Genomic DNA, 27,629 nt, shown 5'->3' on the forward strand with positions numbered 1-27,629 from the left:
GTGATAGTGAGGTGAGGAACCGGAGGAAGGATTGTAGAACTGGCAGTGCTTGAGGTAGGGGAAGGGAATTCTATTTTTTTCTTTTTTAATTATTTTAATTATTTCATTTTATTTTTCCTTTTTTCGTGTTAATTTACCTACAAAACAAGTCATACTTTGCACAACAATGCTTTGGGATAGGTGGCCTCTAGGAAACACGGACACGTCACTTGACACACGTGTCGTGCGTCAGACACGGACACACAAAAATCCGTGTACGACACGCAAAATGAAGTGTCTAATATTTTAATATTTTTCCGGACACGGCAAGGACACGGAAGGGATACGGCAAGGACACGTGTTTTTTTTTTTAAAAAAAAAAAAATCGAAAACAGATGAACAGTACAGTAGTACACTCGAATTCCCGCTCCACTGTCGCACTCCCGCACCACGCCACCGCCGGCTGCTCCTCCATCACAGGCGAACACTCGAACTCGGTGCTGCCCTGTGGGTTGTTCGAATCGAACAACAAATCAACTCCAATAATCCACCTAATGAAGCCATTGTTGTACCTTCTCTATTCCAGATCCAAGCAATTCAATAATGTCTACTGCAGTCTTTAATGGCGATGAAACTGCTCCTTTCTTCGGCTTCCTCGAGGTTGCTGCCGCTCTCGTCTTCTCTTGTTAGTCATCAAACCCTAGGCTTTCTTTTTCAAGTGTTCTTCTGTTTTTAGTTTGATTAGAGTCTAAATATTTTTAGATCTAGGTTTAATTTGATGATGGGAAATTGAATATTTGATTATAGGTATGGGAGCTGCATATGGAACGGCCAAGAATGGAGTAGGGTTTTTATGACTATTTTTAAATACTCATGTTGTTTATTTGGTACTTATTTGCATTTTATGTGAATTTTATGTTTTTAAAGTGTTTATGTACATATATCAAATGAAAGATTGTAAAATTATCTTTAATTTGATATATTTATTATATTACCATTTTCGTGTCCCCATGTCCGCCATTTTTAAGTTGGCGTTTTCCCGTACTCGTGTCGTGTCTGTGTCCGTGTTCATTTTAGTGCAACTTAGGGTGGCCTAATAGTTTAGATTATTCATGGTTAATCAATAGTTGAGATTATTGTAGTAAAATCGAGTAAATGTTGAATTATTTAGGTAATTTTTTCTTATTTTTACCAAAATTTTATTTTTTTATTGTACCTATAATTTCTCTAGTTAATCAAATAACAATTAATAACAAGTTTATTACTCCCTCAATTCCATTTAATTTAAATGTTATATATTCTACATATAAAAATCTCAAAGTAATTATTATATTTTTAATTATATATTATAGAAACTTGTGATATGATAATAAATTTATATATATTATATATAACAGAAAACATTACACAATTGATCTATCTAATTTTTTTAAAAATATCACCTTTTATATACGACACAAGCGTGAGCAGAGCAAAAATACACACTAATTTTAGAAATTCTGATATTTTATATTTTTTATAATTTTAAAGGCCAACAAACAAATAATTAAACTAGCTAAGTCAAAGATAATGTAAAACAAATAATATTTAAGACCCTTAAATTAATAGATTATATACAATTGGGCATTTTGCATATCTTCATAATCACCCTCTATACAAATGCTATTTCCTCCGTTTCAAAATGACCGAAAATATTTTTGTGCAATTCAATGCGTTTGAAGAATCGTTTATAACTAAAAAACATAAAAATTTGATATTATGAAAATATGCGACGAAACGAATAAATCAAAATCCTACGTGACTGTATTTTTTTCTTGTACAATAACTAAAATATGTAAATTACCATAAAAAAATAAAGACTGCAAAATTTAATTTGGTGGAAGTAATATGAAATGGAGAAATTATTATAGCGGAGAGTAAGAGTATACTTGGTAAAAACACAAAGTTGTCCGCATGTTTCATTTTTTAAAATCTTTTTAATGGATTGTCTTTACAAATATAATTTCCGCTTTCTCCTCTCTAAATTTTTCTCTTTCCTTTTCCCAACATTAATTTCTTCATTCCATATTTACACTTTTATGATTATTTGCAGTTTCCAAGGTGATGAATTTTGAGGAATGTTTATGCGTTTAATTTAAGTGTTTGGAATTTCTCCATCAAATTATTCCAGGTAAAAAGGGTAAATGATTTTTAATATTTTTTAATTATTTTTTTGCTTTTTGAATTTGTTTTTTTGTTGATTTATATAATTTGATTACATTCATATTTTTTGTCTCTGCGATTTTGTCTTATTTTTGTGACTAGATCTGTGTTTTTCTTTCCCACATGCATTACAAATTGTAATTACAGGTTGTTGATGTGTATTTGAAAGCAATACTAATTTATTTCTTCCACATGTTTATAAGAAAGACAATGCCCAAAAAAGTTGATGGAAACTTTTTTTTTTCTGATTTCCTTTTCATAATCTGGGTGGTTTTGGTGAGCCCAGATTCTCAATTATTTTATGAAAATAAATTTATTATTGTAGGTTGGGCGGGGAGGGACGACTAGGTGAGAATAAATCAAGACTTTAATGGGAAAATGATCTAACCGATTTGCAAGATATGGGGCTGACCTTGAGATTTGTGAGGCTTGGGCAAAACATATGGCCCCTAAGATTTGTAAGGCTCGGGCTAAATATATGGGCCCTACCTATTAAATATACGCAAATTTTTGTATGAGAAAGTTTTCACTACGACGTATATCTATATTTAAATAGCTTAATAATAAAAAATAAAAAATTTTAGCTTATGGCTTTCTATTTTGAGGTCGTGAGACGAAATCATACAAAACGGGCCGAGTTAGGAGTCCTAACTATTAACTATTAAAATGTTGTTTTTTAATATTTTTGGATGACCCGGGGCACGAGCTCATGCCGAGACAAAATCCAATTCTTAAGAAAATAAGATATATATGGATGCTAAAACATTTAAAAAAATAATTATATTTATGAAACTACAAAATTTTATTCGTGACATTTTGTTTAATAGGAAAAGAATTTGGAAGTTAGGAGGAATAAAAAAATTCGATATCATATAGGCTAAGCTATCATATTCACAAATCACAACTTTGAGGATGAGGCGAAGACAAGATATTAGGTCATGAGGGGTCAGGAATATAAGCCATTTTGGTGTGAGATCGTCTCTCACGTGTTCAGCCTATTATAATTGTTGTATTAATGGATTAATTAACCCATATACACATAGGTCACAGGTGTAAACAATAATTTGTTATATAGAAAGATTTTAAGTGAGGAGTCAAAAATAGTCATGATTATAAGATTATTAGAAGTTTTGCCATGTTTAAAGCGAGACCGATGAGCATCTTTTACTTATATTTTTAGGGTGGGTTGTGACCGATTTTCGCTCACTAACACTCTTGTTTTCATCTTTACTATATTGAGAATGAACATTAGAAAATTAACACCTTTTATTATTCCCCATTTCCCAAAACTCTATTTACCTATAGAATGAGTATCATTTGGAGTCACATTAACATAGTCTCAAGTTTAAGTGAAAAGAATTAAAGTTGTCAACAGAAGTCTCAAGTTTAAGTGAAAAGAACTAAAGTTGTCAACAGAATAGAGGGGGTTAGGAGGGCATATTGTTAAATGAATCCAATATAGTTACACAAATTCTTGTATGAAATGGTCTCACCGTGAGACATGCATACTTGGGTTATATCCCAATAATAGAAACTTTTAGCTTATGGGCTACTTGTTTTGAGGTTGTCTCACCGTGAGATGATGTCATACAAGACGGGCTGATATATTTATCATATTCACTATATTGAGAATGAACGTTACAAATCCCTATTATTTTAGCCCATTTCCAAAACCCTTGATTTATATTAAGATCGAGGATTGTGTAGAGTTACATAGACTTGAGTTTATGTAATATTACTCTCAATTCTCAAATCCATCTAATGCCTAAAATTGGGGTGACAAAACATAAAACCAAGGCTTGTTATTTGTTAAATGTTGCATTATGTTAGGTATTCTAAGAGTACTAGAATTACTAGAGTTTAGGAACATGGAATATCTTATTTATCTCAGTCTTTTTCATGATCATCTTATTGTAATGTTAATCAAGTTGTCTTCTTCCATATTCAATTATGTACAAATTGAACTCTGACGTTTGAAGCTGTTGAAAAGTAGAATTATATTATTACTAGAATATTTTGTGATGTTGATTTTGTTAAAATCTATAATGTGGGTCCCTCTTGACTCTAGCTAGTGGATCTACTTTTCATTTTCTGCTTGAGTTTTCCTTGGTGAGAAAAGGATAGTTTTCCTTACCAAAACTTTTGAGGATCATTCTGAATGTATGGTCTTCTTTTTGTTCATTTCTAGGCCCCTTTTTCCCTCTTACTCTTTAAGGTGTATTGGTAGTTAGTACAAGTCACTTTTGTTTCATGATTCATCAAGAAAACTTGGCCTATAAAGCATATTAATTTTTGCCTAATATGTTTTCAATCATATATAATTAAAACGAGTTAGTAAATTGTTAGTAAATTTTTTGATATATTGTCAATTATCGGTGATACTCCTTTTCCTTTGCAATTTCAAAGGGCCGAGTGAGCAGTAATTGCAATTTGTGTACTCTTTGACTGTCAAATTTCATTTCTTCACTAGCATTAGTTTCCAACTTTATGTTCAGATGTTACCATTAAGTTTTGTTGGAGCACCGGTTCAAATGACAAAGCGCCATTGGAGAGATTTAATGCAAACTTTGTACGCGAATCACTTTGATCCGAAAAAAGACGAAGAGTTGAAGCAGTCTAAAATAGGTGAAAACTTCTCTCTGCCATTAACACCTTAAAACACATGCTATGATATGTATGATGTATAAGGTCTATTTACTTCTACATTGTGTTGTGGATGAGAAAATTGGAGAGGACGGACTATGAAGAGTATACATTCGACTAGAAAATTTGTGTCCTTTATTTTGTTTATTTTGATTAGGGTCAAAGATTTATAGTTTTTTTATTTCAAATTATAATGGATTGTGTTAAAATGACTCATTAAATTATGTGCACTTCTGATTTATGTGAAATTGCTGATGGTGTTTGGTTGTTTGCTACCAAGGGTCAACACAACCTCTTTGTTATCAATAACAAGGATAAGGTTGCGTACACCCGACCTCAAACCTAGGTACGTTTGAGCTATTTATAGCATTGGGGAAATGAAATGTTTATGTTGCTCGACTAGAATGATTTGGATGGAAAATGCAAGTGCATGGCTCTCTCCTCTCTTTCGATACCTTTTCCTTCCCAATTCCCTCAAAAATGGTAACCAAACACACAACAACAAGAGTTCATTGCTCCAATGCCATAAGTGGCTGGATTTGAGGTATTCTTGATGTACATTTGTTAGTGATAATAAACACGTTATTTACAATTGACCCTTGGTAGTAAGTCTAAAATAGACTTAGTCCACACTATTTTTTATTGTGCACCCTTTCTTACTATTCCATTCACAAGTCCACATTCCTCACTCTCCACTCTACTTAATCACACTCTCTAACTCACGCTTAAAGGTGCTCATTTAAGTCATCGAGTCGATTCGGCTCACGAGTTTCCTGTTAGTTCAAAATCGGGTCTTGTTTCCACATTGATTTTTACATAATTTTAAATTCATTTTAAAGTGGGGTTCGGTTACAAGGTCGAATAAATATTGGGTCATCTGTTAGTTTTGAACACCTCTACTCACACAGTCACACTCTTTAAATTTAAGGTTGGTGCATATTTTTTTAGTATAAAACCAACTCTTAAAATTAACATTGCACCTATTATGAATATGTAATAAGACTCACATGAAAATCTGGTACATTTCAGATGTAGAGAACAAACTGCCAAAGATTTTGAAGCTCGTAAAAGAGCGACGTCATAACAGCAGGAAGAACAGAAATTCAGAAGCAAATTTGAGAAAAGAATCAGAACTTATTGAACTGATTGAGGATTTTCACAAATATTTTCAATTTGTTTATGACCAATATGAAGATCTGAGAGGACACCTATCTCAAACTGTTAATGGAGCAAAAGAAGATGAAGGCTACTTTACGGCCGCCACTTCTAGTTCAGATTCAGAGACGGAGTCAGATGTGGACGAGTCGATTCACATATCTGTAGATAAGGAATCCTTGATGAACAAAATAGAGGAAAATGAGAAAATTATAGAAAATTTAAAAGAAAAATTCGACAAAAAGGGAAGAGAAATTTCATCCCTTGCTGAGAAGCAGAAGCTTTGTGTTGGAGAAATTTCGGGTTTGGTTAAGAAATTAGAATCAGAGCTCGGTTCAGTCAATGTTAAGTTGGATGGAATGTGGTCAGGAGAAAAGGCGCTAGAACAGCGAGTGGAGAACGAAGAACTGCAAGATCAGGCGTGTAAATTGGAAGCGAGGATGAATGAGATCAACGAAGGGGTATCTCGACTGGTAACGACAAATGGGACTGATGGTGTAATTGAAGTAGATGTGTCGGTTTTTGAGGCGCCTGAACTAAAGGAGTTGGTATTACAGGTGAAGAATCTGAAGCAAAATGCGGATTGGTTGATCAATGCTCGGAAAAATGAAACGAAAGAAGAAAAGGGTCATCGAAATAATAGCAGCTCGATAATGCATGAAAACTTGCTCGATCAGGTGAACAAAATGAAGCGCGATCTAGGGAACATGAGAAAGAAGAATTCAGAACTCGAGTCGAATATCAAGAAGAAAACGAGAGAAAATTTGGAGCTCGTGTCGCAGGTAGAAGAACTTCGGAAAATGTACAAGGAGAAAGAGGATTCGCTTGTGAGAATGAAGAATGTAGATGTCGAGGTTCAGAATTTGCGTGGAAAGTTAAGTGAAAGAGAGAAGTTGATGGGAAGAAAAGAGCAAGAAAATTTTAGGTTATCGCGGGAAATTGAGGTGTTGCAAGAGAAGGTGGCAAAGATGGAGAAGATACTAAAAGAGCGAGAAGAACAATTTGTTGTGCTTCAAACGAGACTTGAGAATGGCGATGATGATAAGTCGGCGCAAATTGTAGCTTTGACGGCTCAGATTAACCATATCGAGCAGGAGCTTGAATTGATGAATGAATTTAAAACAGAGATCAACATAAAGAACAATGATATCGGTAAGCTAATTGAAGAGAAGGATTCGCTTCAAGAAAGAATATCGGCACTAGAGAAGAAGCTGGAAGATAAAGGAGACGAGTTTTCAAACTTGCCGATTGATATGTCTACGCAAATAGTGGCCTTAACTCGAGAGGTAAGCCAGCTGCAACGAGAGAAAGACATGGAAAAGAAGCTCGACGAGCAGATAAGTTTTCATGATCGAGAGATTAGCGAGTTAGGAGAAGAGAAAGAAAGCTTCGAAGCAAAGATTTTGGAGCTCGAAATAACATTGACTGAACGAGAAGATCAGATTGTCGATCTTCAGAGAAAGAATCAAATCGCGGAGAATGAAATAAGTTACTTACAGGAAGAATTGTCTGTCGAAAGGAAAAAGTTTTCGGAAAAACTTAGCCAGCTCGAAAATTTGAACTCTGAGCTGAGTTCCAGGGTTTTAGATCAGCAAATCGTCTTAAAACAGCATGAAGAAACCGCACACAAGTTAAAGGAGGATTGTAAATCGGTGAAAGGACAGTTATTACAGGCTGCAGACAGGAAAATGGATGAAGTAGCAAAAGAATTTAGGAAGAATTTCGAGGGTAAGCTTCGTATATTGAGTCAGCGTATAAGAGTAGCTGAGCAACTTCATGGCGAGATCAAGGAGACCTCGAAGAGGATGCAAGAGCGTTGTAAGCAAGAACATCCCGGTCTTGAGAAAAAACTTAGTCAATTCATGTCATCGGGAAAAGCTGAGCTACAAACAGTTTCTCGAGCAGTCGATGAAATGATGAAGGGAATGGAGTGTTTGATAACGAAATTTGAGACCAAGGAAGGGTGTTTTTTACAAAGGTTATCTCGAGTTTCTGATGAGATTCAAGTTGTAAAGAACCGAATGAAATCGTGCATGAACGAACATCAAGGATCGCCCTTTACATTGAAAATGGATGAGAAGGAACAAGATAAAATTTTGAAGGAAAAGGTGAAGAGGTTAGAGGGTAAGGTGAATAAGGAGAAGGGTGATAAGCTGAAGTTAATGAGAAGTGTGTATGAGATGCAGAAGAAGGTGGGCGATTTGGAGAAAGACATTGTGGAGAAGGATGAAGAGTTGTCGAGATTAGGCAATGAGAAGGTGGAGGCGATACGACAATTATGTATGTGGATTGATTATCGACAAAGCCGCGGATTTGATCAGCTCAAGGAATTGATGTTGGTAAACAAGATAGTTAAGGATCAAGGAGGAACTTAAACCTTGTCTTCCCTTTTGTAGCATTCATTCTTTCATCCACTCTTTGAATTTTGTTCTACTATTTCACTTAGGAACTCCTACATTCAAACAACAGCAAAAACGACGACTCCCGCCTAAACAGATATGGAGATCAGTTGTATGCAATCTTATCATTGTAATCACTTAATGGATTAAATGAATATGTTTATTAAAAGTACACAATTTTACTTTTGTAATGACAAAGAAATTGTTTTCGATAAGGAGTTCCTACAACTCCAAACTCTATTTTTGGGTTAATGCATCACTTTTTTATTTAGAGGTGTTTTGCTAAACCGTTAAGTAGAAAAAAATTTAGTTAACCTAATAGATAAACTATTTACTATTAATAGATAAATAAGATACTCTATGATATCTTGTTAGTAATGGATTATTAAGGTCTACTAAGTTTAGACATTTTTTTTTTTGATTTGAAATTAGTTTTACAAATTATTGTGTGCTTTAGTTGGCTGGGAATTCATGGGTCCCAATGTAGAATGTGCTCTTTTTGGCGTTGATGGTAAGAATTGATGCAGCCAAGGGCGGCGCTGCCTATCACAGAATCCCAAAATAATGGGTCTCTAATGGTCATTTACATTGTACATAAATTTAGCTTTACTCAAGTACTCCCAAATTTTTCATTGAACTCCCGAATATATATAATAAATAAAATGGCTAATAGTTGATCTTGAGAACGGAGTAATTTATTTGACCAACTATATGGAGCAACTAATTTTATCAGTTCATCATGATACCCAGTGTATCTCGTTTATAGAAAACTATGGTCAGGGTTTGAGGAGGGAAGAAAGACGACAGTTCATACCCATAGAGGAGAGTGCGGTCAAAGAGTCCCTCGGTTCGAGAAAGGTCTTTAAAGAGAGAGAACCCTGCAACTTACAAATAGAATAAATAGAATACGTACAAATAATTAAAAATAAAGAAAAAAGTAGAGAAGAAAGTAAAAAGCGATAATCAAAGGCAATGAACAATAACAAATAATGGGTAGAAGGGACAAGTTTAGTAATCTAGGACGTGGATAAGGCGCCGCCAACTGCTCCTATCCCTAGTCAGGTCCTTGGAGAGGTGAAGTTCATGCAGATTACTATTAATCTGTTCCTCCTACGTTCTCTTAGGTCCTCCTCGACTTCTCTTGCCCTCCACTATGATGCATTTGATTCTTCTCACTGGGGCGTCATGGGTCTTTCTCTGCACATGCTCAAACCATCTCAACATGTTCTCCACCATCTTCGCAGAGAGAGGTGCAACCCCTAACTTCTCCCTGAACTCCTAGTTTCTTATCCTATCCATCATAGTGTTACCACACATCCATCTCAGCATATGCATTTCTGTTACTTCCATCCTTTGTTCGAAAACCTACTTTACGTGCCAACATTCTGTCCTATACAACAATGTCGGCCTAATCACAATGCGGTAAAATTTACCTTTTTCTCGGGAACTTTTTATCACAAAGCACCCCGGTTGCTGCTCGCCACTTAAGCCAATCCGCTTGTATATGATTGGTAACGACTCCATCAATCTCCCCATCACTCTGAATCACCGATCCTAAATATTTGAACTTGGACGTACATGCAACAACTTCTCCCCCTATGGTCACCTCTGGTTCCCCTATCGATTCCGCCCCACTGAAATTGCATTGCACATATTCTGTCTTCGTACGGCTTATACGCAACCCCTTACCCTCCGAGGTTTTCCTCCACTCTTCCTTGGTTTCTGCGACCAAAACTATATCGTCGGCGAAAAGCATGCACCGTGGTGCGGTCTCCCAAATGGATTTAGAGATTTCCTCCATAAAGACCGTAAAAATGAAAAGATTTAGTGCTGATCCTTGATGTAGTCCCACTTTAATAGGGAAAGACTCTGTCATACCCATTGGTGTATGTATGTTAATCGACACTCTGTCATACATGTCATGTATTATCTCAATGTACCTTTGTGAAATATCTCTATTCTTGAGGCTATCCCAAATGATGTTTCTAGGGAATATACTATCGTACGCTTTCTCCAGGTCAATGTTTTTCGCTCCTTATACTTTTCCATCAGTCTCCTCAAATATGAATTGCCGCGGTGGTTGATCTTCCCGGCATGAATTCGAATTGGTTCTCTCTAATTACCGTCTCTCGTCTAATTCTTTTCTCAATCACTCTTTCCCATAGTTTCATAGTGTGGTTTAGGAGTTTGATCCCTCTATAGTTCCCGCATACTTGTACATCACCCTTGTTTTTAAACAGAAGGATAAGCGTGCTAACCCTCTATTCTTCTGGCATCTTACTAGACCTCACGATGAAATTAAAGAGGTTAGTGAGCCAATGAATTCCCTTATCTCCTAAACCCCTCCACACCTCAATCGGAATGTTATCAGGTCCAACTGCCTTTGATCCCTCCATATTTTTGAGAGCTTCTCCTACTTCCGCCGTGGTGATAATAATAATCGACCCATGATCCATAAATCACGCTAGTGACAACCATTTATCGTAAATCAACTGATTCTAACATTCAATTGTTTTAACTAGTTAATTTACCGAATAGTAACATTAGACGATTTAACCGGCCATTTAATCATCTAATTGTATCTAACATGAACAATTGCTGCATAACTATATATGTTGTGGTCAAGAAGTATTCTTAATCTTGTCAAATTTTAAGTGTAATATTACATCATAATAAAAATACTTGATAAATGATACTCCATTATAAAAACATTTAACTTATGTATCTTTTAACACTGTGTTTGAATAGAAAAGAGAATAATTTAAAAGGATGATAGAGTCCTTATTGGATAACAATACGGGAGGTTAAGAATTTGGATGAGAGGTATTTAAAGAGAAAATATGAAATAAAAATTAAGAATACAATATCACTTCAAGTGGAAAGATTTGAAGCAAAAACATTCATTTTTTTTTATTTTTCCTTTTATTTCATTCTAAACAAAAATTCTCTCTTTCTTTTTATACTTTTCCTTCATTTCCCTTCCTTACCATTCACTTATTCTTTTTTTTTTTATCCAAATTTACTATTAGAAATGACAAAAAATATAATATCCAACAAAACAATAAAACAACAAAAATTCTTTTTATGGATAATAGAATCATGGAAAGTAATCTTCCGCACTTACTCTCTATATTTCATATTTGGTTACAAATCGTTATTTTTTGATTTATTGTGCAAACATATTATATTATTAATAAAAAAATATTTTAATTAAGTTAGTGGGAAATATGTGAGACTTTAAACAATTTAAAATGTTAAAATGAAGTTAATGAAAAATATTTAAAAATCATAAGCATTATTATTAAAATGAGGATGAACAACGCTAATTATATCTAAAATTTATAATATAAATAGAAAAATTCTTTATATAAACAACAAATAAACTAACATAAAATGACAAAAAAGAATAACGTTAAGTAACAAGTACTATGTTTTATCGGTGTAAAACACTATCAAAAATCTACATTTAACAACAAAACTTCTAAATTATTACTCTATTATTATTATTATTATTATTATAAATAAAATAGGGAAAAATATTTGTAAGAATACAACACAAGTGCAAAAATGTGATCTTATTGTTAAGTCTCACATGTACAACATATCATTATGTGTATGACTGTATTCTCTATATTTTAGAGAATTTTACAACTGTTTTTTTACTTTTAAAATGTTTCATTTAACTTTCTATGAGTCAAAAATAAATCTTGCTAATCAAAGCCTTCAACATGTTTATTAACAAGGATAAAATTAATTTTAAATATTAATAAGAATATATTTTGTATCAATTACATTACCTATCATAACATAAAAATTAAAAATTATTATGAAACCACATGTTAAATTTTTAAGGTAAAGTAAACATCTATCTATATACAAACTAAATTTATGATTTATTGTAATGTACAAATTAACATTAAATTTTTATTTTTACTAATATTAATCAAAATATTTTCCATATTCCATCATAAATTTATTTTGAGATTCATACATAATATTCAATTCTTCCTTTATTTTCAAATGTATTTTCAATTTAAAATATATTCTCTAGAGAAATTCGAATAAAGTTTTTAAAAGATATATAAAAGATAAAATATATACATATAAGATCATATATATTCTTTTTAATGTATAATTTTTTGTTTTATACATTTATAATTTTTTATAATACATATTATTAGATTTTGAAGGCTAAGTTTAAAATTTGCTCTAGAAAAGAAAAAAAAACACTATTATTAATTAAATCAATTCTGAATAAGATCAATTTAGTTTATTAGAAACGAATAGTATTAATTAGATGAAACCCTCGCTAAAGATTCCAATACTAAAATTCCATAATTCCTTCAAAAAGAAAAAGAAGATAAATTTGGTTGTTCTGAAGCTTAAAATCATATACAAGTCATTTTATGCCCTTTTGTTTTCTAGGCTCCAAATCAGACAAATCCTCTTTGCAAAACGCTCTCTCACCCCCATCACTATTTCTCTCTCTTGAATCTTGGTGGTTCAACTTCTACTAATTCTGCAGAAGGAGAAGGAGCGGAGTGTTTCAGCGTTTCTCTTCTGGTAAACTTCATATTTCTGGATGACTAATTCATCAATTATCGTATTTTGGATTGATTTATCGAAATCAGATGATTTTATGTTGAATTTGTGATTATGATTTGTTCTTTGATCATTTTAAATTGCTTAAAAGATTGTGATAAGCTTTAACTTTTTCTGAATAGTTTTTGCTCTGCTTATGTGGAAAGCTGTATAAGGTTCTTTAAATTTCTGTTACTTTATTGAAGATTCATCAGATTCACGCTCCTGAAATCTTGATTCTTATTTTTTCTCTCTCTAATCAAGAATTTCGACGGTTATTTGAGTATTTGAACTCGATCATTCTGGATTTAGAAGTACGTGACATACTCAATAGTATCTGGAATTCTAGTCAATTGGCATAAATTTGATTAGTTTTAGTGACTCAATAATCGTTTTCTTTATTAATTTTACTCCATCACACAAAGAATTTGTTTAGCTTTTCGATCATTTTCGTCCTAATAATTCCGATTTTGATGTTTTCCGTAAAATTTTCCGTTTCATGCACTGTTTTAATATTTTGTTTTTAAAAATCTACGTCTGTCACTTTTCGTCGTAAACATTTATAAGCTCGTATTATTATCTGAACAAGGAGAAAATAAAACGAGGTGTAAATTAGCATATTTATTTTTAGTTTTCAGACTACTGTTCCCAAATTCTTTTGCATCATTTATTTTGTAATAAACCTTCTTTTTTTTTGCTTACTAATAAGTTTCTTGGTGATTATACTGTCACGTTTCGTTCAATTATCATAGTAATATTTTGAACAACGTTGTTTAAAATTTTAAAACTAATAGTCTTTGTTAATTTTAATTTTCTGTACTTATTATGTGATTCCTTAATAGGTGTAGCAAATTCAAGGTAAGACTACTTTGTATCATTTCAGAATGTGTAATAAAAGTATAAAACAAATCAAAGTTCAATAGTTAGAATTAAATTGGTAACAAGAATAATAAATTGCAAAAGGAAAGAGATAAGGCGCTAATAACTTAAAGCGTTTCTAGTGAAGAGTGATTACGTTTCACTGTTATCAAATTGCAAATTTATTCCTTAAAATTGCAAATTATTATCGGTTACTTATTTTGATTTATTCCTTTAATTCTTTTTACCTGAAAATGTTATCACAGTAGAAATCTGGAGACGTTGAAAATGTTCTTTTTACCTGAAAGTATAACTTATTGAGAAATTTCCTTTGAATCTTTAATGTTATCAACGAAGATTATGGGAAGTTTCATGTGAAATGTGACGTATGTTTGGTCATGTATACTGTGGTTGTAACATCCTTTTTTTTTAAAAAAAAAAAGAAAAAATTAAAATTACTTCTTATTAACAAATAATTTTTCACTTCTCCCTCTAAATCTTATAATTAACCTCATTTACCCACTATAAATTAAATCAATTACCCTTAATTCATTCACATTATTACCCATACTTCCTTTTTCTTCGACAAACTACTTTCTCTATCTTCCAATTGCTTAAAATTTAATCAAAAGAAGACAAGATTTTGATAATAAAAGTATGAATTTGAAAAACACCCAAAACACCCAAAAACACCCAAAAAAAAAAATTATACTATTAAATGAAAAACACCCATCTTTTTTATTTGAAGAATATATATATATATATATATATATATATATATATATATATATATATATATATATATATATATATATATATACTTCCTCCGTTCCATAATTGTTGCTACATTTGCATGGGCACGAGAATTAAGAAAAGTGATTGACCTATACTGTAGCTGATTGTTTACTTTATAGAGTATAGTATTTTATTATTGTTAATTGAAAAAGAATAAGGAAAAATAGGTTGTTAGGTTACTTTATAGAGTATAGTATATATTTTATTATAGAGTATAGAGTATAGAGTAGGATAAAAATAAGGGTAGATAGAACTTTAAATGATTGTTTTATTACTAAAAACAGAAATGTAGCAAGTAATATAGAACGGAAGAAGTATATATATATATATATATATATATATATATATATATATATATATATATATATATATATATATATATATATATATATATATATAATTTTTTCTGACCTTAGTTTTCCGGCGATACGGCGATCACTGGGATACCACCGGCGGCCACCGACGGCTGGCAGCTAGCCCTTCTTCCTTACTCCTCTCTCTTCTTTCCCTTTCTTTTCTTTTCGTGGGTTGGATTCTATATAACCCAATTCTATTTTTCCTAAGTTTAACTTTTCTTTTCTTATTTTTTCTTCTTTTCTTTTTAAATCCTTTTAATCATATTACGGTTTTAACCTTTCTCCTTTTCTTTATGCACTACTCTTAAAATTCCTAATTACTTTTTTTGGAACTGCCATTTTAAATATATATAAAACGAGAGTCTTTTAATTTATTATTGGTTGATTGGGGTATTAATTTGAGATATATTATTTTATCGTGTAGACAGCGGATTCGTAGACAAAGATTATTAGGAACGTACGTTTGTCTAGGATCGCGTGACAAGGTAATTCTCAATGTTCATCTAATTAGGACTATCCCGTTAATATTATGTGCTAAGTGATAATTAATGTGTTTCAATAGAATGCATGATTTTATATGACATTATTTTGTATGATATTATGTTTTATATAATCTCAAATTATATCTACTATTATTTTTGTCAAACTTGAATTTATAATTACTATTTTGATAAAATTTATATTATTATTTTGATAAAGAAATTAGATACGGTTTAATTTGAAAAAGAAACACTTATAATTTTATTATTTTGATGAAGTTATGTTATTATTTTAATAATGATTTTAAATGTGATTGAATTTGGGAGAAAATATTATGATATTAATATTGCAATTGAATATTCTTGAGATATATTTTTCTTGGAAAAACCTATGATTATAAAATAAAATGTGTAATGTATGTTTGATTATATGTTTGTATGCTCGCGACTAATTATTAAAATATATTAAATCACGTAAAGTGTAACATGAGGGAAATGAAGCTCTTATATTTATTGTAATCTAAGTATAAGGGTGATGAACAGGTTGTTTTGTTTGGTTAGTATAGCTGCCGACAGGTATTATTATTTCTGATACTTGATACGATGTTTGGTCTTCCTTTTATTTGTTGTGATCCAAGTAGAAGGGTTGTGCACACTAGGGTTCTCTGAGACTACCCTGCTGGCCTTGAATTATTTGGGGTGACGACCTCTTGATGAAGTAGGTATAGGGGTAAAGCCTCGGCCTACTGGCGTTCTCGTACCCTCAAATTAAAAAGTGATTATGTGTTTGTCATTATTAAGTATCAAATTAATAAATTGGTTTATGTGATATTATATATATTGTTTTCACAAATTGTTTTTTTTAAACTCAGCTATATATTATTTTCTAAAATTATTTCAATTTGATTATATTTTATTTTCAAACTTAATCGTTTTATGGGATAGAGTTGGAATTACTCAATTTCCTGATTTTAGGAGTTTTTCCCTTGTTTTTCTTGCATTCTTATGTTGCAGATTATTGATTAAGTGGGAATTGTGGGGTGAGGATCACTTAGAAACATAGCTTTTATAGAGTCGTATTTCAGTTTAAATTTTATTTTAAGTTATTTAAATTTTATATGGACATAGATTGCGTTTTAGTCTTTTCGTATGTTGTAAGACCCTTTGTTGGATTCAAAGTTATTAAATTATTTTTTAGTTGTTAAGCCTTATATTTATTTTATTAGAAATAAATGTGGTGGTAACACTTTCATGAGTAGATTTTAGCTCATGTTTTTCATTAAAAGTGTTTTTAAAATTCGACCTATTCTAAGTGTTTTTAAAAGTGTTACAGTTATAAGTGGCGCCAATCTCGATTGGTACGCAGTGTGTGTTAAAGACAGTAGACAATTCCAAAAAAAAAACAACTCATTTCTGTCATGCTTTCGAGCTGTTTTCATTGAGTTTTTTTCCTAAAAGAAAATGCTGATTGATTTAGCTTCTTGTGTGACATTACGTGGCACCACATGATTTTTGTCATTTTAAGTGCAGTAGACACTAGACAGTAAGTAGTCAATGATTTAAATTAAAATACTTCATGCGGTATTGCTTTTTTTTAGTCATTTAGTATTGATGGGATATAATGTTTTAAGATAATGTGATATTTATGTGTATGAGTTGTTGTCAGTTTTTTTTTTTTCAGATTCTGCTTATAATTTTATGGGCGGAATACACTGGATAAGATGATGATATTTAGAAGTAAAAGAAATAATATAAAAAGTATAAGCAATATAATTATATTGAATAATAGAAACGGAGCAAAATTATTGAAACATATTAAAACAAAAAAATAATGTAAATTAAGGAGAAAGAGTAATGTTGAACTATTGACAGAAATTTCGGAATCCTTTCTTGTTATTTGAGCTTCTTATGATGACCAGAACATTTACTGATGATGATTGTTTTTACGTGTTTTTAGGAATGCTAAACTGCGAGTATATGTAAGCTGTTTTTTTTTTTTTTTTAATAAGTATATGTCAGCTGGCTATCTTTAATTTTATTGAAATAAAGTTGGAGTCCGCTAAGTTTTAAATACTTCCTCCCATTTTTTTTATATGAGATATTTTATATGGTAGATATAAATTTTAGTAAAAATGTAAGTGGTGGTAAATCTTAAAATAAGTTCCACAAAAAATATTGTACTTTTGGAATTTAAGTTGTTGTAACATTAATGTTAAAAAACGTTAGATTATACATTAAGTTGTGAAATTTTATTTTACACTTGTCCTTTTTCATTAAAATACAGTAATCTTCTTTCCTTAAAATTCCACAAAATAATATTGTACTTTTGGAATTTAAGCTGTCGTAACATTAATGCCCAAAAAACGTTGAATTATAAGTTCAGTTGTGAAATGTCAAAAGTATAATGCTATTTTGTGAAATTTTTTTAGAATTTGCTACCATTGATGTTTTGCAACAGTTCGTTCTTATTATATAGAATATTTTTTTTATTTACACCCAAACACTTTTTTGTGCAATCCATATATTCGTCAGATTGTTTTTATTATGTGATTTGAGGTTTGCTTTTACTAATAGGAATAATATCTTTTCATTTTGGGGCTAATTTTAATTGCGCAAGCTTACATAATAGTTGGTATTGTTTATTTTGGGTCAGTGGATCGTTTGACGCTCTCTTATTAGAAAGTCACTATTTGTTTCTTTGGTGATGTCACTTATGTCAGAATACAAATTCACTTATGCATACAAAAGACAATCAAAATGATTGTAGTGAAGAGCAAAGATTTTGATTGCTATCCTTTGGATCCCTGTAGTGAAGATCAAACAATTGTTTAGTTTGGTTTTAAAACACAAGACTAGGTTGATCGACACCTAGGTGCAAGTTTAGTCTAATATGGGATAGTTAGATTCTAATTATACCCACTACTTATAGAGGTACCATGGAATCTCGTTGCGTTGTAACATAGGGTACACAATTATGTTATTGTACATAATATGCATGTAATTTTAATAGAATAAATGAGTTAATTTCGTAATAAAATAGGCTACTTAAAAAAAATTAAAAAAAAGCTCATTTAATTGATTTCAAATCAATAGAATTTATTTAAGAACGGGGCTACTTATAAAACACACAATGGTATTAAAACAATGCTATTATGATGAGGAAGTAATGTAGAAAATATAGCAACTAAAATAAAGTAAGTTCAATGAGAGAAAAATAACTTTTACACCAGTATACAATAAATTTTACGTTTATGTAGTCTAGGCACATAATATTTTATAATGTATAAGAGCATGAACATTCATGAGGAATTGCCTTCCTCATGAATGAGTCTAGGAAGGAATAGTGGAACCTTATTGATGTTGAAAATGAAGAGATGATACTCTCTTCAATAGGAATGTGGTTGGGGGAGAGAAAATCCTCTCTTGGAAATGAAATAATTTTTGTCATTGGAAATATGTAAAGTAGGAAAGAGTATTAAAAAAGATACTCTTGATGTGAGAAAAATAAAAGGTCGATGATTGGGGATGACGAAGGAGATAGTGCGAAGCTAAAAGGAGAATTAGAGAGAAAAACCATAAGATTGTTTGTACTTCAAATGGTGGTAGTACTGTAGCAAGCAAATGTAAACCAAAAGTAGTTGCCTTCCCGTGTTCCACTCAATTATTAACATTTCAAATTTCCTTTCCCTGTTCCACTCAATTGTTAACATTTCAAATTTTGATGCTAGAGCTTTTTAAGTTAAATGTTCAAAATGAAAGAGACAAAGAAATATATAATCAGGAATTTCTATTTGCTGCTGCCAGTAACAGAACTTAGCTTGCTAATGCATTTTTGTAACCCAGGTGCTACATCATCTTTCCTGTCTTGAGCTTCAACAGATGTATAAATTTTAAATTTGAAGTGAGAAGCTTAAGCCAAAATGACAAGGAAGCATCGCATCAGAAGTTCAATAAAGTCTTTTATTGAAAAGCATACCGATCCTGAACAACATGAGAAGTTCAAAGAAACGCGAAAAGGTACGCTCTTTCAGCATGGAAACCTCGAGTTTTCTTCCAGCCTTCTGTGTGTTTCAGTGGCCTATTTTGGGTGCTACAGCTTAGCTATGTATACAATGAAAAGATAATTTTATGAAAATGCACTGCAAATACGACAAGCGAAACTGCAGAATAATTGCATATCTTGGCTTCTCTGTATTTCTGAAAATACAATTTTACCATTTTTTTTGTAGCAAATTACATAATCAATGCATTCATTAACTTTACCTTCCCCATGGCAAGTAGCCAAAGGTTGTCAGTCTAGACAAGTCCACACTTGTTATTTGCTTTTGCTGAAATAAGAAGTCTTTCGTCTGGAATAGATCGATTAAATTCATGAACTAATTAAGTTCTTGTATGTTCTCAGATATGGAGGAGAAGAAGAAAAAATTGCTAAACCTTGTGGAAAGCAATGAAGAAAATGAGGAATCGAAAAAAGGGCCTATTGCTGAACTCATAGAGGATTTCCACAAACAGTATGAATCACTCTTTTCTCATTATGATCATCTCACTGGTAAACTGAAGGAGAAAGCTGACAAACCACAACAGGAGAAAGAGAAATTTTCTTCTTCCTCTTCAGAATCGGACTCAGACTCTGATCATTCATCCAAGGGAAAAGAAAGCAAAAACGGTAAACTAGAAGATGAAAATAAAGCCAGTGATGGATTACAACAAGAGCTTGAAGCGACAAAACTCGCAGTTGCAGATCTCAAGAATGAGCTGGCGGCCATACATAATGAGAAAGTGGCTCTTGAATCAGAGTACAAGGCAGTATTATCAAAGCAAGAAGATTCAGACAGAACAGTTGAAGAATTGAAAGCAGAGGTTCAAAAACTGGATTCTGAGAAATCGGATATCCTGGCAGATAGAGAAGCTTTGAAGTCAAAATTAGAGCACTCTGTCAAGGCAGAATCTGAACTGAGTCAAAAAATTGAAGAACTCATGAAAGAGCGAGATAATATAGCCACTGAAAAAGAAGATGCATTTAAAAGACTTGAAGAAGAGAACCACAATGTAGAAAAGTTAAAAGGCGAGGTTGATCAGTTGCGGAGTGAGAAGAAAAACCTTGAGCTAGAATTGGAGGCGACTTTAAAGGAAGTGTCTGAGATAAAAGTGGAGCTAGATTCATCAAAACAGGAAATTGAGAGCTTGAAGGAGTCCATTAGAGTTGCTGAAGAGGCAAAAGATTCTCTTTCTCAAAACATATTGCAAGTGACCGATGAACTCAAGCAGGCACTGAATACTGTGGAAGAGCTGAAAGCAGAGTCTGCCAACTCTAATGAAAAGTTGGCTGAGCGGGAAAAAGAATTCACTTCCCTAAGGGAGATGCATGATGCTCATACAGCTGGTTCGACTGAACAAATACAAGCATTGGAGAAACAGATCAACAACTTGAAACTCGAACTAGACTCATCAAAGCAAGAGACAGAAAACTTGAAGGGGTCCGTGAATGCTGCTGAAGAGGAAAGCAGATCTCTTTCTCTGAAAATTTCTCAATTAAACGAGGATCTCAAGATGGCACAAGAAACCGTGGAAGAACTGAAATCAGAGGCGAATAACTCAAAAGAAAAGTTGGCTGAGCGGGAAATCGAATTATCATCCCTGAGGGCGATGCATGATACACATATAACTGAATCTTCAGAACAGATAAAGGGATTGGAGGAACAGATCGACAGCTTGAAATTCAAACTAGACTCGTCAAAACAAGAGGCAGAAAACTTGCAAGTGTTATTGAAATCTGCGGAGGAGGAAAAGAAGTCCCTTTCTCTGAAAATTTCTCAATTGAACGACAATCTAAAGGTGGCACAGGATACTATTAAAGAGTTGACAGTAGAAGCGAATAACTCGAAAGAAAAATTAGCTGAGCGGGAAGTTGAATTCTCATCCTTCAGGGAGATGCATGATGCTCATAAAACTGGATCTTCTGAGCAAATAAAGGCATTGGAGGAACAGATCAACAGTTCGAAACTCGAACTAAACTCATCAAAACAGGAGACAGAAAACATGAAGGATGCCATGAAATCTGCAGAAGAGGAAAACACCTCTCTTTCTCAGAAAATCTCTCAATTGAACGATGATCTCAAGGTAGCACGGGATAGAGTGGAAGATCTTGAAGCAGAGGCGAATAACTCGAAAGAAAAATTAGCTCAGCGGGAAGTTGAGTTCTCATCCTTCAGGGAGATGCATGATGCTCATAAAACTGGATCTTCTGAGCAAATAAAGGCATTGGAGGAACAGATCAACAGTTTGAAACTCAAACAAAACTCATCAAAACAGGAGACAGAAAAAATGAAGAATGCCATGAAATCTGCAGAAGAGGAAAACAGCACTCTTTCTCAGAAAATCTCTCAATTGAACGACGATCTAAAGGTAGTACATGATAGAGTGGAAGAGCTAGAAGCAGAGGCGAATAACTCAAAAAAAAAATTAGCTGACCGGGAAGATGAATTCTCATCCTTTAGGGAGATGCATGATGCTCATAAAACTGGATCTTCAGAACAAATAAAGACCTTGGAGGAACATATTAGCAGCTTGAAACTCGAACTAGATTCGTCAAAACAAAAGACAGAAATCTTGAAGGAGTCCATGAAATCTGCAGAAGAGGAAAACAGCTCTCTTTCTCAGAAAATCTCTCAATTGAACGACGATCTAAAGGTAGCACATGATAGAGTAGAAGAGCTTGAAGCAGAGGCGAATAACTCGAAAGAAAAATTAGCTGAGCGGGAAATTGAATTCTTATCCTTCAGGGACATGCATGATGCTCATAAAACTGGATCTTCAGAACAAATAAAGTCCTTGGAGGAACATATTAGCCGCTTGAAACTAGAACTAGATTCGTCAAAACAAGAGACGGAAATCTTGAAGGAGTCCATGAAATCTGCAGAAGAGGAAAACAACTCTGTTTCTCAGAAAATCTTTCAATTGAACGACGATCTAAAGGCAGCACATGATAGAGTGGAAAAGCTTGAAGCAGAGGCGAATAACTCTAAAGAAAAATTAGCTGAGCGGGAAGTTGAATTCTCATCCTTCAAGGAGATGCATGATGCTCATAAAACTGGATCTTCAGAACAAATAAAGTCCTTGGAGGAACATATAACCAGCTTGAAACTCGAACTAGATTCGTCAAAACAAGAGACAGAAATCTTCAAGGAGTCTATGAAATCTGCAGAAGAGGAAAACAACTCTCTTTCTCAGAAAATCTCTCAATTGAACGATGATCTAAAGGTAGCACATGATAGAGTGGAAGAGCTTGAAGCAGAGGCAAATAATTCGAAAGAAAAATTAGCTGAACGGGAAGTTGAATTCTCATCCTTCAGGGACATGCATGATGCTCATAAAACTGGATCTTCAGAACAAATAAAGACCTTGGAGGAACATATCAGCAACTTGAAACTAGAACTAGATTCGTCAAAACAAGAGATAGAAATCTTGAAGGAGTCTATGAAATCTGCAGAAGAGGAAAACAGCTCTCTTTCTCAGAAAATCTCTCTATTGAACGACAATCTAAAGGTAGCACATGATAGAGTGGTAGAGCTTGAAGCAGAGGCGAGTAACTCGAAAGAAAAATTAGCTGAGCAAGAAGTTGAATTCTCATCCTTCAGGGATATGCATGATGCTTATAAAACGGGATCTTCAGAACAAATAAAGACCTTAGAGGAACATATCAGCAGCTTGAAACTCGAACTAGATTCGTCAAAACAAGAGATAGAAATCTTGAAGGAGTCCATGAAATCTGCAGAAGAGGAAAACAACTCTCTTTCTCAAAAAATCTCTCAATTGAACGATGATCTAAAGACTGCACATGATAGAGTGGAAGAGCATGAAGCAGAGGCGAATAACTCAAAAGAAAAATTAGCTGAGCGGGAAGTTGAATTCTTATCCTTCAGGGAGATGCATGATGCTCATAAAACTGGATCTTCAGAACAAATAAACTCCTTGGAGGAACATATCAGCAGCTTGAAACTCGAACTAGATTCGTCAAAACAAGAGACAGAAATCTTGAAGGAGTCCATGAAATCTGCAGAAGAGGAAAACAGCTCTCTTTCTCAGAAAATCTCTCAATTGAACGACGATCTAAAGGTAGCACATAATAGAGTGGTAGAGCTTGAAGCAGAGGCAAGTAACTCAAAAGAAAAATTAGCTGAGCGAGAAGTTGAATTCTCATCCTTCAGGGACATGCATGATGCTCATAAAACTGGATCTTCAAAACAAATAAAGACCTTGGAGGAACATATCAGCAGCTTGAAACTCGAACTAGATTCGTCAAAACAAGAGACAGAAATCTTGAAGGAGTCCATGAAATCTGCAGAAGAGGAAAACAACTATCTTTCTCAGAAAATCTCTCAATTGAACGACAATCTAAAAGTAGCACATGATAGAGTGGAAGAGCTTGAAGCAGAGGAAAATAAGTCGAAAGAAAAATTAGCTGAGCGGGAAGTTGAATTCTCATCCTTCAGGGACATGTATGATGCTCATATAACTGGATCTTCAGAACAAATAAAGACCTTGGAGGAACAGATCAACAGTTTGAAACTTGAACTAGATTCGTCAAAACAAGAGATAGAAATCTTGAAGGAGTCCATGAAATCTGCAGAAGAGGAAAACAGCTCTCTTTCTCAGAAAATCTCTCAATTGAACGACGATCTAAAGGCGGCACATGATAGAGTGGAAGAGCTTGAAGCAGAGGCGAATAACTCGAAAGAAAAATTAGCTGAGCGGGAAGTTGAATTCTCATCCTTCAGGGAGATGCATGATGCTCATAAAACTGGATCTTCAGAACAAATAAAGTCCTTAGAGGAACATATCAGCAGCTTGAAACTCGAACTAGATTCGTCAAAACAAGAGACAGAAATCTTGAAGGAGTCCATGAAATCTGCAGAAGAGGAAAACAGCTCTCTTTCTCAGAAAATCTCACAATTGAACGACGATCTAAAGGCAGCACATGATAAAGTGGAAGAGCTTGAAGCAGAGGCGAGTAACTCGAAAGAAAAATTAGCTGAGCGGGAAGTTGAATTCTCATCCTTCAGGGAGATGCATGATGCTCATAAAACTAGATCTTCAGAACAAATAAAGTCCTTGGAGGAACATATCAGCAGCTTGAAACTCGAACTAGATTCGTCAAAACAAGAGATAGAAATCTTGAAGGAGTCCATGAAATCTGTAGAAGAGGAAAACAACTCTCTTTCTCAGAAAATCTCTCAATTGAACGACGATCTAAAGGCAGCACATGATAGAGCGGAAGAGCTTGAAGCAGAGGCGAATAACTCGAAAGAAAAATTAGCTGAGCGGGAAGTTGAATTCTCATCCTTTAGGGACATGCATGATGCTCATAAAACTGGATCTTCAGAACAATTTAAGTCCCTGGAGGAACATATCAGCAACTTGAAACTCGAACTAGATTCGTCAAAACAAGAGACAGAAATCTTGAAGGAGTCCATGAAATCTGCAGAAGAGGAAAAGAACTCTCTTTCTCAGAAAATCTCTCAATTGAGCGACGATCTAAAGGCAGCACATGATAGAGTGGAAGAGCTTGAAGCAGAGGCGAATAACTCGAAAGAAAAATTAGCTGAGCGGGAAGTTGAATTCTCATCCCTAAGGGCAATGCATGATGAACATGCAACTGGATCTTCAAAACAAATAAAGGCATTCGAGGAACAAACGAATAGTTTGAAACTCGATTTGGAGACATTGATGGGGGTAAAGAGAAAATTGGAAGAACAGTTTGGGGGTAAAGATGCAGAAGCCAGAGAGCTGGGTGAAGAAATAACAGTTTTGAAGGGACAGATTTCACAAATGGAGATGATGTCAAAGGAGAGAGAAGAGTATATTTCTTCTCTCCAGGAGAAACTAGAATTTTCCGAGAACGAGTCAAATGTCAGAACTGAAGCCCTTAATTCCCAAGTAAATGAAATCACACAGCAAATAGAAAAGTTGTGCACTGAGAAAAGTCAACTGGAGGAACTGATAGTTACAAAAGGCGACGAAGCATCAGCTCTGATCGAAGAATTGCAAGACCAGATCAGCTCATTGGAACATGAAATGAAGACTTTACAGATTCAAGAAAAAGAGATGAAATTGGATCTCGAGAGAAAAGATGAGGATATTGCAGCATATCGGATGCAGGTAGAAGGTTTGCATGAGAAATTCACTAGCAGTGATGTTCTTCTGAAGCTATTTTTTGAAGAAAAGGAAGCCCTGACAGCCCAGTTGAAGGACCGAGATCTGGAAGTTGAAAAGCTTCACAGCCATAAAACTGGACTAGAAGAGCAATTGAGGACAACCAGAAATGAGGTGACTCAACTAAGAGAGGAGATAGAAAAGTTGCAAACCAGGATTCAAGAGCTGGAGAAGTCATTGCAAGAGAAAGAAGAATTGTCAACTGCTATGCAGAAAAGGCTCGAGGATGGGGAGAATGAAGCATCTTTGAAGATCACAGCCTTAGGGGCAGAGATTGACTATTTGAAGCAGGAGTCTGAAGAAATTCGGGCCATAAAAAGCCAGTTGGAGGCTCAGATTGAGAAGGAGAAACAAGAATATTTAGAGGGTCTGAATCTGCTGCAAACCGAGAATGCTGAACTGAAAGCACAAATAGGAAATCATCTCAAGACAGTGAAGGAATTAGAAGATGAAATGAACAACAGAAAAGAGCAGTGGGAACAGCTTGAAAGTCGTGTTCAAGCAAGGGAGTCGGAGATCCAAGAAGCAGAAAGGAGAATCAAGGAATTAAAGGAAGAATTGAGCATGAGTTCTGAATCAAAAGATGAGAAGATTATAGAACTTGAGTTACTAGTTGAAAACCTGAAAAAAGATCTAGAGGTCGCTACAGATGAAGAAAAGACTGCGTGGGAGAAAACCCGCACTATTGAAGTACAGCTTCGCCTAACAAACCAAAAGTTGAGGATCACAGAACAACTACTGATCGAGAAAGAAGAGGGGTTTAGAATTGCAAAGGTGAAATATCAAGAAGAATGCAAAGAGCTAGAAGATCAAGTCACAAGGCTCTCTCAAGTACTTGCTGCTAATAATGAAGCTTATCGCGGAATGATAATGGACATTTCAGAGCATATGAACAGATTGCTAGCTGAAATGAAGTCCACCACCAAGAAGTTCGAGGATGATCAAGATAAGTTTTCAAATATCATCTTCAATATGTCAGAACAGGTTCAAATTCTGAAGCATTGTGCAGTGGGGAGGAATGTTGAAATATGCGAGTTAAAGGATCAGCTAATCAGCGTCACTGAACATTTGAGAAACGAGAAGGAACAGAGACTAATGATGAGTGATAAGATTGGAAAACTCGAAGTCGAGTTTGACAGTGAAAAGGGTGAAAAAGAAAAATTGTTTGTAGCAGTGAGCGAGCTAAAGAAGGCAACTGGTGAGATGGATGTTGCACTAAAAGAGCAAGAAGAGCGGCTAACTACCCTAGGGGAAGAGAAACGGCAAGCCATTAGGCAGTTGTGTTTGTGGTGTGATAATGTGCGGATCCAATATGAGGAGCTGAAGATGATGGTCTCCAAAGTGAATGCACAGAGAAGCCAGGGTAGATAGAATACCGTCTGGTAAATTTTGTTTTCCCTTTTCTCGGGTTATATTTGGTTTTGAATTTTGCATCAAGTATTGTTCTTAATTCTTATAATTTTCAGCTGTCATCAATAGATGTATATCCTCTAATGTCTTTATCTTGTCTTTTGAATTTCTAATAAACAGATAATTTTTTTGGTGTTTTCTCCTAAATCCAGAAATCTGAGAACTGGATTTATTCTTTTACCTGATACTATCAAAATAAATGTCTTCAGTTTCTTAGTTGATCTTTTTTTCCTAAGATGTTCACCTTCAATTCAACTTGTTTTAACCAATATGATGATGCAATAATGCAGTATTGGTAGCAATTATCATAACAGTCATTATGATGCAGTTTCAGTTTCCAGGTAATTTCGATACAATATTATATGCAATGTAGCCTTATCTTCGCACTTTGTTCAAAACTATTAAATGAAATACATTTTCAGGATGAAAATATCCATCTCCACTGTAATCGTTGCTAAGACACGGAGCATCTCTAAACACTAACAGCAAGTCGCAATAATCAATAATATTACAATATATTTAAGCCTCTAGAACAATTAAACTATTTTTTAGACTGAGCA

At 33.7% G+C, this 27,629-nt stretch overlaps 2 protein-coding genes across 4 annotated transcripts; both read left to right on the forward strand.

The window, feature by feature from the left end:
* The first annotated feature begins 1,967 nt into the window (after positions 1 to 1,967).
* Positions 1,968 to 8,626, forward strand: LOC130801745 (COP1-interactive protein 1). 2 transcript variants are annotated; one of them, XM_057665624.1, is made up of 3 exons: positions 1,968 to 2,149; positions 4,677 to 4,806; positions 5,854 to 8,626. In XM_057665624.1, exons 2-3 carry the CDS (start codon positions 4,677 to 4,679, stop codon positions 8,352 to 8,354), a joined length of 2,631 nt encoding a protein of 876 aa, XP_057521607.1. In that variant the 5' UTR covers positions 1,968 to 2,149; the 3' UTR covers positions 8,355 to 8,626. The 2 variants fall into 2 exon arrangements, with proteins under 2 accessions (XP_057521607.1, XP_057521608.1); XM_057665625.1 differs by lacking the exon at positions 1,968 to 2,149 and having other exon boundaries at positions 4,356 to 4,806.
* Positions 8,627 to 12,696: 4,070 nt separating this feature from the next.
* Positions 12,697 to 27,285, forward strand: LOC130801511 (COP1-interactive protein 1). 2 transcript variants are annotated; one of them, XM_057665377.1, is made up of 4 exons: positions 12,697 to 12,941; positions 15,393 to 15,453; positions 19,291 to 19,464; positions 19,850 to 27,285. In XM_057665377.1, the coding sequence occupies exons 3-4, from the start codon at positions 19,368 to 19,370 to the stop codon at positions 27,028 to 27,030; spliced, it is 7,278 nt and encodes a 2,425-aa protein (XP_057521360.1). In that variant the 5' UTR covers positions 12,697 to 12,941; positions 15,393 to 15,453; positions 19,291 to 19,367; the 3' UTR covers positions 27,031 to 27,285. The 2 variants fall into 2 exon arrangements, with proteins under 2 accessions (XP_057521360.1, XP_057521361.1); XM_057665378.1 differs by lacking the exon at positions 15,393 to 15,453.
* The last annotated feature ends 344 nt before the right edge of the window (positions 27,286 to 27,629 follow it).

Source organism: Amaranthus tricolor, chromosome 15, assembly GCF_026212465.1.
Source record: "Amaranthus tricolor cultivar Red isolate AtriRed21 chromosome 15, ASM2621246v1, whole genome shotgun sequence".
Taxonomy (NCBI): Eukaryota; Viridiplantae; Streptophyta; class Magnoliopsida; order Caryophyllales; family Amaranthaceae; genus Amaranthus; species Amaranthus tricolor.

What these genes read in the sequence shown, in the direction of transcription:
- LOC130801745 (XM_057665624.1), top strand. Translation starts at nt 4,677, where the DNA reads ATGTTACCATTAAGTTTTGTTGGAGCACCGGTTCAAATGACAAAGCGC. An exon ending in GTTGAAGCAGTCTAAAATAG is followed by an intron (nt 4,807 to 5,853) that starts GTGAAAACTTCT and finishes GGTACATTTCAG; the next exon opens with ATGTAGAGAACAAACTGCCA.
- LOC130801511 (XM_057665377.1), top strand. Translation starts at nt 19,368, where the DNA reads ATGACAAGGAAGCATCGCATCAGAAGTTCAATAAAGTCTTTTATTGAA. An exon ending in GTTCAAAGAAACGCGAAAAG is followed by an intron (nt 19,465 to 19,849) that starts GTACGCTCTTTC and finishes GTATGTTCTCAG; the next exon opens with ATATGGAGGAGAAGAAGAAA.